At 48.1% G+C, this 13,067-nt stretch overlaps 1 protein-coding gene across 2 annotated transcripts in view; it reads right to left on the reverse strand.

The window, feature by feature from the left end:
* Nucleotides 1–13,067, reverse strand: part of SPTBN1 (spectrin beta, non-erythrocytic 1) — a 298,238-nt gene that overhangs the window by 66,474 nt on the left and 218,697 nt on the right. For both annotated transcript variants that reach the window (XM_075339341.1, XM_075339342.1), the window contains 2 exons: nucleotides 3,425–3,649; nucleotides 3,210–3,299 (listed from right to left, as the gene is read on the reverse strand). In XM_075339341.1, the coding sequence (XP_075195456.1) occupies nucleotides 3,210–3,299; nucleotides 3,425–3,649 (315 nt within the window). The remainder of the gene's footprint in view (nucleotides 1–3,209; nucleotides 3,300–3,424; nucleotides 3,650–13,067) is intronic.

Consider the following 13,067-nt stretch of genomic DNA (forward strand, 5'->3'; position numbering starts at 1 on the left):
TCCTTCTGTCTTCAGAGCGTCCACTGCCTGAAAAAGTGCGTCGGCCTGAGTGGGGGGCGGAGAGGTTCTGAAGAAACGAGCCGCAGGACGAGAGCTGAACTCTATCCTGTAACCGTGAGACATCCAGCCCGACCGAACAGAAATATATATATAAAATACGTATCTATTCCGGCACCCTAGGGGGACCAGCACCGGGTGACCGGTGTGGCTTACCGACCGCTAAAAAGCGAAGTGTGTGTCCTCCAGATTCCCTGCCTTAGGTCCCCCGGAGCTGCAGAGCTCTTCACTGAGAATCCTCCACCGGCAGAATGCCAAAAAATGGCTGCCGGAGCTCTCAGGGGAGGAGTGGAGCCGTGGGCGGCGCCAGGAAAGTGCGGGAATCTGGGGTCCCCACAGTGATCAGTGAGGGGGGAGGAAACATGCAGGATGGTCCGGCCCTCACATCCGACGTCAGGTCGGCAGTCCCGCCCTTACCCCTGACAGGCAGGTCGGGGGCGGGATTTTTGCGACTAGGCCGCGATGAAGCCGGGGACTAAATTTGAGACCGCGCCCGACAAGCAGGCACGGTCGGCGTGGAAGTCCGCCGGCCTTCTCAATTCAGCAGCTGCCGCAGCGTCCGGGAAGAAGGTGCGCTCCCTGCACAGTCCCCAATGGGGACACAGAGTACCTTTGAGTTGCAGGGCCCGGTCCCTGAGGTTGAATAGACTCCGGTCCGGCAGATTCCCACAGGGGCTGCGGAGGGAGCACGGTCCCAGTAAATGGATGACCGCTCAGGATCCCACTTCTCCCAGAGCCGCTAAGGGATGGTGAAGGAGACAGCATGAGGCTCCGGCCTTTGTACCCGCAATGGGTACCTCAACCTTAACAACACCGCCGACGTAGTGGGGTGAGAAGGGAACATGACGGGGGCCCCGTGGGGGCCCTCTTTTCTTCCAACCGGCATAACTAATATGAGAATGCATGAGTGGATGTGTGCCTCCTTCCACACAAAGCATAAAACTGAGGAGCCCGTGATCCACGGGAGGGTGTATAGGCAGAGGGGAGGGGTTACACTTTTTAAAGTGTAATACTTTGTGTGGCCTCCGGAGGCAGAAGCTATACACCCAATTGTCTGGGTCTCCCAATGGAGCGACAAAGAAAGATACATTTTAGTATAATTCTAAAGGAACAACTTTACTTGTTGCAATTAGGAACCAATCACTGCACAATTTTCAAAAGCATAAAAAAAGTGAAAGCCGTGCGGTATCAGATGTCATCAGTATTGATCTTTTGGGCAGTTTTAGATGTCTCCCCCAATGTGTCTTTTCCATCAGGATTCTTGTAGGAGCAGGGTCTTTTCTGGCCGTTTACTATTCAGGTAAAATCATTTCACTATTTTTAAATTAATTAAACTTTTAAATATATAAATATTACAGAAAATCAGCTATCAGATCAGATAAAGTGTTACAATCACAAAATAACGATCACACCACATGGAAGGAAGCGAGGCTACCAGTGGCAGAACGTGGACGGCCTCATCTACAGATCTTCCTATTGTTTTTTAGGGAGTAGCTCCTAAGGAAGGAAATTACGCAAATCACATTCCACAGCATGAACGCTGCAAGAAGGGCTGAGCGTGTGAGACATATCTAGGATCAGTGACCGCCTCCGCATGTAGTGCAGTGGCTGGTCTATCCAGCTATACAACATAAGGGTTTGGGTTCTAATAATAATAATGGTTTTCCTCTTGACCCTACATAGTGATCACACAATCAACATTCAGATCAAATTTTACATTACACATTCATATACTGTATACTATTACATATTGCTAAATATTTTGTAATCATAATAGCCACTCAAAGCTAAATTTTACTTCATGCTTTGCTCTGATGAGGGGCAACACGTACAAAACACTGCGTAAATTGAGATTCTGGTTTGGCTTTTATCCAAAGTCAAATGACAAGGCTCGTTAAAGGGTCAATATTGACTTTTAGGATTGCTGCTTCCAATAGATGGCATTGGAAGAGTGAATTTGCATACAGAATTAAAAAATACCACATGGCGGTCTATACAAGAGAGGAACTGGGTACTGTACACCTTGCTGCACTGCACAAAGCTGTGTAAGGCTGTGTACGCACACTGAATTTTTGCAATAACCACAAAAATGCACCCTGTGGCCAAAAAATGCATCAAAAACACATGCGTTTTTGGTGTGTTTTTGATGAGTTTTTTGACCATGCGTTTTTGATTCATTTTTTATCACCAATGGGTGAAAAATGCAGGGAAAACGCAAAAAAATTTGATCTGCTGGGTTTTTGTAGTCACCCCCAAAACAGCACCCTGCACACAAAGGAAAAAAAAAAAAAAGCAAATCTGAAATCTCAGACTTTGCTGGTGAAGTAAAAGCATGCAGTTTGGGATAACTCAAGGGTCACCACAAATGCACCAAAACAGCATCAAAAACTGCAGCGTGTCCATGTGGCCCAATTTAGCATCTCATCGCTGCATGTGCGGGATTAAGTGCAGACTGCTTGTGACATATAAAGATGGGTTATTTCACAATGAAATCAGGGGAAGATGAACCAGGGCTGTGACACTCTTAGGCTATGTGCACACATTGAGTATTTGCATGCAGTTACGCTGTGATCTGCACTGCAGCGTAACTGCATGCGTCCTGCGTCCCCAGCATAATCTATGAAGATTATGCAGGAGACGTGCGCACGTGGCGTATTAGAGCGCAGCGCTTCGGCTGCTGCCCAAAGCGCGCGTTCTAAGAAGTGACATGTCACTTCTTTCCTGCGCTCTGCCTGCAGTCCCCGCTCTGTCTATGGGAGAGGTGAGCGCATGGAATCGGCTTTTTTTTTCACTACGGACTCTTTCTGCAGTGATTTGAAGCGCACGTGTGCTATTCAAATCGCTGCAGAAATTTCTGCACGGCCAGTACGCAACGTGCGCACATAGCCTTAAAGATCTGGGCCAGACCAGATGACTCAAGAGTAAGTAACATGCAGGGTCTGGATTTCACAGATTTAGCCCTCAGGAGCCTGTAAACACTTCATGGAATCGTATATGGTGGAGATTCAGGGGAAAACGTTAGTGGATCCTCTTGAAATCTTTTTAAAACGTTATCCAAGATCTTCCATTTGAGAAAAAGATATCTGCTAAATCCAGTGTTATAAGAAGATACAAACTTTCCAGTAACAACGCTCAGAGCCGAGAACACTGACCTGATTCTTCTTTATTAGCAGCTGGACAGTCTGGAGGTTGTGTCCGTGGTCAGTGGATGTTGCGATCGGCATTCTCTCCTCAACCCATAGCTGAAAACAGAAGAAAACAAGTTACCTCTCTACAGTAAGGAAGAAATACTCAAGAACATAAAGCACCACAATCTGAAGGTAAAATATAATCCGTATGACAGTGCAGGATGTTCCCATTCACTTACAATCTCATCCTCCACATCTCGATTAAACTGATGGATCTCTTTAGAGGCCAAGAGATACTTTTTCCTCTCATTTAAGGGGGCAAGCAGCTCTACGAATCTCTGCTCCACAACGATACGCTGGCTGTCCACTTCATCCGTGCTCTGTCCCTCCTGGCTGAGGGCTTGTGCTTGGCTCTGAAGCTCCTCCACCTCCTTCTTACGGACGTCCATCTGATTTTCTAGCATCTACCAAGAAATTTAAAAAAATCATCTCATGGTTAGACTGTATAATGGCATATAATAGAAAATTTTCATTCCTTTGTTAGTAACGATTTTATTGACATGACCACTAACTCTGGGCCTCTCACAAACACTGACCATGAAATCTTTACATCAACTAAAACAGAAAACCGTGCTCGACAAGGACTTAACGTCCTATACAGTGGAATTGAATGACCCCCTTAGCCATTCCAAGTTATCTGCTATAACATTATTAATACTGCTGCAGAAAAAAAAAAAAAATCTTCTTAGACTCAACTGACAATTGTTCGAAGAAAATAAAATAGACGTCCGGCTCAAACATATGAATTTCTTCTTTATTTTGTTCAGATAAAGTGCATTATACAGCAGACACATGAGTAGCGTAATCAATGCGTTTTGAGTGCCGAGTACTACTACCGATTACGCTACTCAAGCGTCCACTGTTTGCTGTGTAATGCACTTTATCTGAACAAAATAAAGAAATTTGTATGTTTGAGCCGGACGTCTATTTTATTTTCTTTGGATTTTACTGGTTATGGCGAAGCTGTTGCCCAAGCTCCTCCATACGGAACAAAGTTTGGTAATATGGTGAGCTGGACTCTACAATTCATTATTTCAATATTGTTGTCCCTATCAATTTGCTCATTCAGCTATATAGGGAGGGGTCATCCCATAGCTCTCCACACACATTAGATTGATGGCACAGATAAGGATTGGGCATGTTGACTTGCATCATCCGGTATTTTACTTCCAAATGGAAATAAGCCAACACTGCAGATAATGCAGATAACTACGTTATCAAAACTGAAAACAAAAAAATGCCTGTTTTGACAGATCAGTAGGGCACGGTAGGCTGATATATAGGGGATATGCACCTGACATACACTTCTAATGATGTTCATCACAATGCTGTGTTTAGTGGGGGGTGGGATCAAAGGAGTTGAAATTCAATGTCCCTTTTAATCGTGAAATGAGAATTATTGTAAGCGGAAAGGCAAGCTGTCTCCACGTCGAGATTATCCCTTTTTTCGGTCATACCTTTTTTTCACATTCAGCTTAAAGGGAAAACCATCATCAGAAAATTATCTTTTGTCAAAATCAGATTTGTATATATATATATTTTTTTTTTTTTTGAGTATTTCATTTTTCATCCTACAAAATCCCAATCTGTATTGAATGTAATTAAAAATCTTGCAGTTTTCACACTGCTCAGTGGGGCTTTCCTAGACTCAAACTTACTCTTTCAGGAAATAACAAATGCACAATAAGCCAAAATGAACCCAACTCTGACCCTCTCTTCTGTATTGAAGCATCTAATGAGTGTGTGCAATGATAATTGTGGAGAGGGGAGCAGGGTCAGCCGAGACATAGCTGTCTAGGGGTATTATGTGCCATTGTATCTCTGTCCCTATTGATAAGGAGCCTGCTGAAAACAAGGACAGGAAGCATCAGTCTGAAAAAGCCCCTGTGGCCAATGTAAAAATTGCAAAATTTATATGAAAAAAAGAAATAATAATAATGTTTTATTTCTATAGCGCCAACATATTCCGCAGCGCTTTACAATTAAGAAGGGACATGTACAGACAATACAAAATAACAAAATTAAGATACCAGGAGGAGTGAGGGCCCTGCTCGTAAGCTTACAGTCTTATGAGGGAATAGGGGAGGCACAAAAGGTGAATGGGGGGGGGGGAAGAAAAGCTTGTTATATATGGTCCAGCCATCGATTTAATAGGGTATTCAAAAGCAGCTGCATGAACCAGTCGGTGAGAATTTATACAGGTACAGTTACCTACCGCCTATTTCTGATAATGCTGCAATGTATAATAGTCAAACAAAATTCGGGAGCCACACAGAGCACTTATCAGGAAAAAAAACCCCCAAAAGGTAAATGTGGAAATAGTTTAAAAAAAATGACAGGCACATAAAACGTGCATTAGTACAGGCAGGCACGTACTACGTATATGTATGTATTGCATACTGGTCTACTGATTTCCACTGTAACATTGAGCCTTTGTCCCAGCGGGGTAAAGCCTTTATAGTCAGATCCGAGCGGTATAAAGCATGTCTGAGCTAAATATAACACTGTGCCGGGGCATACAGGGCCATAAAGAGCGAGAGGGGCAATAAAATGTGTGCTAATTCCTTATTTCCAGCGTACAGTAGTCACTCAGTGTCTGAAATCCTTTGAATATCTGACATTTCAAAGATCACATTCCGCCATAACAATAAATGTGCTCATAGACGCTGTTCAGACCCGGCGATGGGCAGGGTCCGTGTCGGAGCTCCGAGCTGGAAACATTCCCGCCTTTGTCCTGGGCTTCCTGCCTCTTATAAATGGCTTAGAAATGAATGTAGAAAGTCACATTGCTCACTCTTGGGGCTTTGTACAGATTTATCATTTCAGCCACTAAAAAGGATTTCCAAAAGCGTGTAAAAAAGCATAGCATAGAATCTGCGCGGAGAGCAATAATCTGCACCAGCGCCTGCAGGATGAGGATGATGGTAGTAAATCTCCATGGACATCATAGGCTATTTCTGCATTGCAATTTATAAAGGTTTAACCATCAAGGAAGCAGATTTCTGCATTAGCCAAAAAACAAAAGCAAACTACCCTGAAACCACTGCCTAGATGTGTGCATGTTGCGATTTATCCCGGCAGTGTTTCAAGGCTGGTAAAAAGGGTCGACTTTGGCATAGCCACCCCCAAAATATTTCAAAGAAGGGAATTTTGTTTACTTACCGTAAATTCCTTTTCTTCTAGCTCCAATTGGGAGACCCAGACAATTGGGTGTATAGCTATTGCCTCCGGAGGCCACACAAAGTATTACACTTAAAAGTGTAAGGCCCCTCCCCTTCTGGCTATACACCCCCAGTGGGATCACTGGCTCACCAGTTTTAGTGCCAAAGCAAGAAGGAGGAAAGCCAATAACTGGTTTAAAGACCAATTCAATCCGAGGAAACATCGGAGAACTGAACCATACCACATGAACAACATGTGTACCCGAAAAAACAGAAAAAACCCCGAGAAAACAGGGCGGGTGCTGGGTCTCCCAATTGGAGCTAGAAGAAAAGGAATTTACGGTAAGTAAACAAAATTCCCTTCTTTTTCGCTCCTAATTGGGAGACCCAGACAATTGGGACGTCCAAAAGCAGTCCCTGGGTGGGTAAAAGAATACCTCGTGATAGGGCCGTCAAACAGCCCTTTCCTACAGGTGGGCAATCGCCGCCTGAAGGACTTATCTACCTAGGCTGGCGTCTGCCGAAGCGTAGGTATGCACCTGAAAATGCTTGGTAAAAGTATGCAGACTCATTCAGGTAGGTGCCTGACACACCTGCTGAGCCGTAGCCTGGTGCCGTAATGCCCAGGATGCACCCACGGCTCTGGTAGAATGGGCCTTCAGCCTTGAGAGAACCAGAAGCCCAGTAGAACTGTAGGTTTCAAGAATTGGTTCCTCGATCCCCCGAGCCAGGGTGGATTCAGAAGCTTGCGACTGTTTACGCCGACCAGCGACAAGGACAAAGAGTGCATCCGGGTGGCGCAGGAGCGCCATGCGGGAAGTAGAACCTGAGTGCTCTCACCAGAACCAACAGATGCAAATCCTTCTGAAATTGATGGACTGGACGAGGACACAAAGAAGGTGAGGTGATATCCTGATTGATATGAAAGTGGGATACCACCTTAGGGAGAAATTCCGGAATCGGACGCAGAACTACCCTGTCCTGGTGAAGGACCAGGAAGGGAGATTTGTATGAGAGCGTTGCTAGCTCGGAAACTCTCCTAAGAGACGAGACCGTTACTAGAAGGCCACTTCCCGAGAAAAGCGGGAAGGGAGACCTCTTTCAAAGGCTCGAAAGGCGGCATCTGGAGAGCAATTAGAACCTTGTTCAGATCCCAGGGCTCTAACGGCCGCTTGTACGGAGTGCTGAGACGACAAACTCCCCGTAGGAACGTGCGTACCTGAGGAAGTCGTTTCTGAAAAGAAGGGAATTTTGTTTACTTACCGTAAATTCCTTTTCTTCTAGCTCCAATTGGGAGACCCAGACAATTGGGTGTATAGCTATTGCCTCTGGAGGCCACACAAAGTATTACACTTAAAAGTGTAAGGCCCCTCCCCTTCTGGCTATACACCCCCAGTGGGATCACTGGCTCACCAGTTTTAGTGCCAAAGCAAGAAGGAGGAAAGCCAATAACTGGTTTAAAGACCAATTCAATCCGAGGAAACATCGGAGAACTGAACCATACCACATGAACAACATGTGTACCCGAAAAAACAGAAAAACCCCGAAAAAACAGGGCGGGTGCTGGGTCTCCCAATTGGAGCTAGAAGAAAAGGAATTTACGGTAAGTAAACAAAATTCCCTTCTTCTTTGTCGCTCCATTGGGAGACCCAGACAATTGGGATGTCCAAAAGCAATCCCTGGGTGGGTAAAAGAATACCTCATGATAGGGCCGTCAAACGGCCCTCTCCTACAGGTGGCCAACCGCCGCCTGAATGACTTATCTACCTAGGCTGGCGTCTGCCGAAGCGTAGGTATGCATCTGATAATGCTTGGTAAAAGTAAGTAGACTCGACCAGGTGGGTGCCTGACACACCTGCTGAGCCGTAGCCTGGTGCCGTAATGCCCAGGATGCACCCACGGCTCTGGTAGAATGGGCCTTCGGCCTTGAGAGAACCAGAAGCCCAGTAGAACTGTAGGTTTCAAGAATTGGTTCCTCGAGCCCCCGAGCAAGGGTGGATCTGGAAGCTTGCGACTGTTTACGCCGACCAGCGACAAGGACAAAGAGTGCATCCGGGTGGCGCAGGAGCGCCATGCGGGAAGTAGAACCTGAGTGCTCTCACCAGAACCAACAGATGCAAATCTTTCTGAAATTGATGGACTGGACGAGGACACAAAGAAGGTGAGGTGATATCCTGATTGATATGAAAATGGGATACCACCTTAGGGAGAAATTCCGGAACCGGACGCAGAACTACCCTGTCCTGGTGAAGGACCAGGAAGGGAGTTTGTATGAGAGCGTTGCTAGCTCGGAAACTCTCCTAAGAGACGAGACCGTTACTAGAAGGCCACTTCCCGTGAAAAACGGGAAGGGAGACATCCTTCAAAGGCTCGAAAGGCGGCATCTGGAGAGCAATTAGAACCTTGTTCAGATCTCAGGGCTCTAACGGCCGCTTGTACGGAGTGCTGAGAAGACAAACTCCCCGTAGGAACGTGCGTACCTGAGGAAGTCGTCGTTTCTGAAAAAATACAGATAGCGCTGAGACTTGTCCCTAAAGGGAACTGAGCGACAACCCATTTTCCTACCTAGATTGCAGGAAGGAAGGAAACATAGACGATGCAACCGGCCAGGGAGAAACACCCTGCGCCGAGCACCGAGATAAGAACATCTTCCACGTCCTGTGGTCAATCTTGGCGGACGTTGGTATGCTAGCCTGTCTCATGGTGGCAACCACGTCCTGAGGTAATCCTGACGACACTAGGTTCTAGGACTCAATGCCACACCATCCGGTTGAGGGCCGTAGAATTCAAATGGAAGAATGGCCCTTGAGACAGCCAGTCTGATTGGTCTGGTAGTGCCTCCGGTTAGCCTACCGTGAGGCACCACAGAACCGAGTACCACAACATCCTCGGCCAATTTGTAGCGACGAGGATGGCGCGGCCGCAGTCGGTCTTGATCTAGCGCAGTACTCTGGGCAACAATGCCAGAGGTGGCACCTAAGGTAGCTGGAACTGCGACCAATGCTGAACTAAGGCGTTTGCCGCCAGAGCTCGATGATTGTGAAACCGTGCCATGAAGCTGGCACATTGTTGTTGTGCCGTGACGCCATTAGATCGACGTCCGGCCTCTGTCAGCGGCGCCAGATCTCCTGAAACCCGTCCGGGTGAGGAGACCATACTCTTTCGGCCACACCTCAGCGACTTAGGAAGTCAGCTTCCTAGTTTCCACACTTGGGATGTGAATTGTGGATATGGTGGATGCCGTGTCTTCCACCCACATCAGAACCTGCCGGACTTCCTGGAAGGCTTGCCGGTTGCGCGTTCTTCCTTGGTGGTTGATGTATGCCACCGCTGTGGAGCTGTCCGACTGAAGTCGGATATGCTTGCTTTCCAGCCGCTGTTGGAAGGATTGTAGGGCAAGATACACTGCTCTGTGTTCAAGAACATTGATCTGAAAAGTGGACTCTTGCTGAGTCCACGTACCCTGAGCGCTGTAGTGGAGAAAAACTGCTCCCCACCCTGATAGACTCGCGTCTGTCGTAACTATCGCCCAGGACGGGGATAGGAAGGACCTTCCTTTTGACCAAGAGGTGAGAAGAAGCCACCACCGTAGAGATTCCTTGGCCGCCTGAGAAAGAACGACGACTCTGTTGAGGGACGTCGACTCCTCGTCCCATTGGCGGAGAATGTCCCATTGTAGTGGACGCAGTAAAACTGCGCGAAAGGAACTGCCTCCATTGCTACCATCTTACGTAGGAAGTGCATGAGGCGTCTCAATGTGTGCGACTGGTTCTTAAAGAAGAGCTTGCAGCCCGTAGTGAATGCTGTTTGTCTAGCGGCAGCTTCACTATCGCTGAGAGAGTAAGAAACTCTATGCCTAGATATGTTATCGATAGGGTCGGGGTCGGATCTGACTTTAAAAAGTTGATGATCCACCCAAAACTCTAGAGAGTCTCCAGCGCAACGTTCGGGCAGTGTTGGCATGTTTCCTAAGAGAGTGCCTTGACAAGTAGATCGTCTAAATACGGGACCACAGAGTGACCCTGAGAGTGCAGGACTGTGACTACTGCTGCCCTGACCTTGGCGAAGACCAGTTGGACTGTCGCTAGCCGGAAGGTAGAGCTACGAACAGAGGGTGTTCGTCTCCTATAACGAAGCGTAGAAACGCTAGTGCTCTGGATCAATCGGCACGTGTGGATAAGCATCCTTGATGCCTAATGATGCTAGGAAATATCCTTGGGACCTTGAGGCGATGACATGGCGGAGGGATTCCATCCGGAACCGCCTGGTGTCCACGAGCTTGCTGAGCATTTTTAGATCCAGAACGGGACGGAACGGCCCGTTGTTATAGGTACCGCAAAGAATTTGGGGTAAAAACCGTGACCTTGTTCCTGAAGAGGAACGGGGGTCATCACTCTTTCTGCCTATAGAGTGCACCCTGTTTGCAGAAGAGCAGCGGCCCGGCCGGGAGGTGGAGAAATTCTGAAGAATCGAGTTGGAGGACGAGAAGTGAGCTCTATCCTGTACCCGTGAGACAGAATGTCTCACACTCAATGGTCATTGACCTATGGCAGCTAAATATCGCCAAGGCGGGAGAGCCTGCTACCGACCGAGGCCGCAAGTCATGAGGAAGCCGCCTTGGAAGCGGGTTTTCAGACTGTCGCTTTTTTGGGCGAGACTGAGCCCGCTAAGAATCTTAGCTCCTCTGATCCTTTTGAGTCCACATTGGACGAGGAAAAATGGGACCTGCCCGAGCCTCGAAAAGGCCGAAAACCCCGACTGCCTCTTGCTCTGTTGGGGTTTGTTGTGTCCGGGCTGAGGAAAGGATGAATCCTTACCCCTGGACTGTTTGATGGTTACATCCAACGCTCACCAAACAGTCGGTCAGCAGAAAAAGGCAACTGGTTAGGCAACCTTTTTTGGAAGCAGAATCTGCCTTCCATTCACTTAACGAGCAGACCAGGCTCTGCTTAAAAACACGGAGTAGCGGAGGCTACCGCCGCACGGTTCGCAGAGTCCAGGACAACCTGAATCGCGTAAGAAACAAATGCAGACATTTGAGAGGTTAAGGATGCCACCTGCGGCACAGATGTACGTGTAACCGTGTCAATCTGTGTAAGACAAGCTGAAATAGCTTGGAGTGCCCCAAGGGAGAGAATGCCGGAGCCAACGGTGCGCCGACAGCCTCATAGATGGCTTTCGACCAGAGATCCATCTGTCTGTCAGTGGCATCTTTGAGTTTGCAGTTCCATCTCCCACTGCAACTATGGATCTAGCTACAAGCCTGGAGATTGGAGGATGCCGCTCGGGACATTGGGTCCAGTCCTTGACCAAGTCAGGGGACAGGGATAACGTGTATCCTAAGCCGTTTGGAGAAGCGCATATCTGGATAAGCGTGGTGTTCCTGGACTGCCTCTCTGAAGGCAGAGTGGTCCAGAAAAATACGTGAAGCTGACTCCTCCACTGGAGGAGCTGTGAGAAATAACCCACATTCTATAGATGGACGCTATAAGATTATTTACTATGGCGTCACAATCAGGTGTATCCAGATTGAGAGCGGTCTCAGGATCAGAATCCTGAGCCGCTACTTCCGCCTCATTACACAGCGAGTCCTTCTGTTAGGACCCTGATGAAACCGAGGCCGCTCATAGCGAGCCCACTTAGGCTGTCTGGGACTGACGTCCGTGCAGAGCCGTGACTCTGGGATGCGTGTGACATTCCCGGAGCTGTTAGTTATTCACACTGAGGGGGGCCATGGATCAATGATTCAACAGTGCCCATATTGTGAGAGACATGTCCGGACTGCTAGGCTTCTAGTATCATAGCCATAGTCTCAGAAAAACTGTCAGTAAATACTGCAGACACCGTCCTCATCCCCTGGCCATTAGTGCATACAATGGGAGTCTATGTATCTGCCGGCCGTATAGCCGTACATGCTGTACCAGCTGTATAGAAAAACATGTGGTTCTGCACCTTTGTTTTACACAGAGAATATGCTGATAACTCCTCCGCATAATCCAGGAGGGTATATACAACGTGCGACCAAACAGTGCAATGTATATAGTACAAGCATATCTATAAGTGCACTTCTGCACTAGTGGGGTTAGCACCACAGGTGCTGCTTAACGCCTGTTACAGCGATTGTGTGACTATCAGAATGCCAGGGTCTTCCACACTTGTCTCTGTATCGTACAGCAACTGACACTAATGGCTGCCGGTGTCCTTGTAGAGAAGGAAGCCGTGGGCGTGCCTGAGAAAGTGCGGGAATCCGGATTCACAGTGCACACAGTGAGAGGGGTGGAGTATGCAAAACATACTCCAGCTCTCAGCTCTGCTCTATGCAGCGTCACGCCCCTACCCTGACTGTCAGGGCTGTGGGCGGTAACGAAGGGAGACTAGGCCCAGAAGCCGGGGACTCGAGTTAACAGCGCGGCCGCCGTAAAAGCGCGGGCCGCGCTGAAGTCCCCGGCGCACCACAAGTGCCAGCCGCGCCGCAGTTCCAGCGGCCGGCGCGACCGATTCATAGAAGTGGCCAGCGTCCCGCCCCTCTCCTGACTGGCAGGTCTGGGGGCGGGAACGAACGGAAGCAGGCCGCAAAAGCCGGGGACTCTAGTTATCAGCGCGGCCGCCGTAAAAGCGCAGGCCGCGCTGAAGTCCCCGGCGCACTACAAGTGCCAGCCGC

This window comes from Anomaloglossus baeobatrachus, chromosome 3 (genome assembly GCF_048569485.1).
Source record: "Anomaloglossus baeobatrachus isolate aAnoBae1 chromosome 3, aAnoBae1.hap1, whole genome shotgun sequence".
In the NCBI taxonomy this organism is placed as follows: domain Eukaryota; kingdom Metazoa; phylum Chordata; class Amphibia; order Anura; family Aromobatidae; genus Anomaloglossus; species Anomaloglossus baeobatrachus.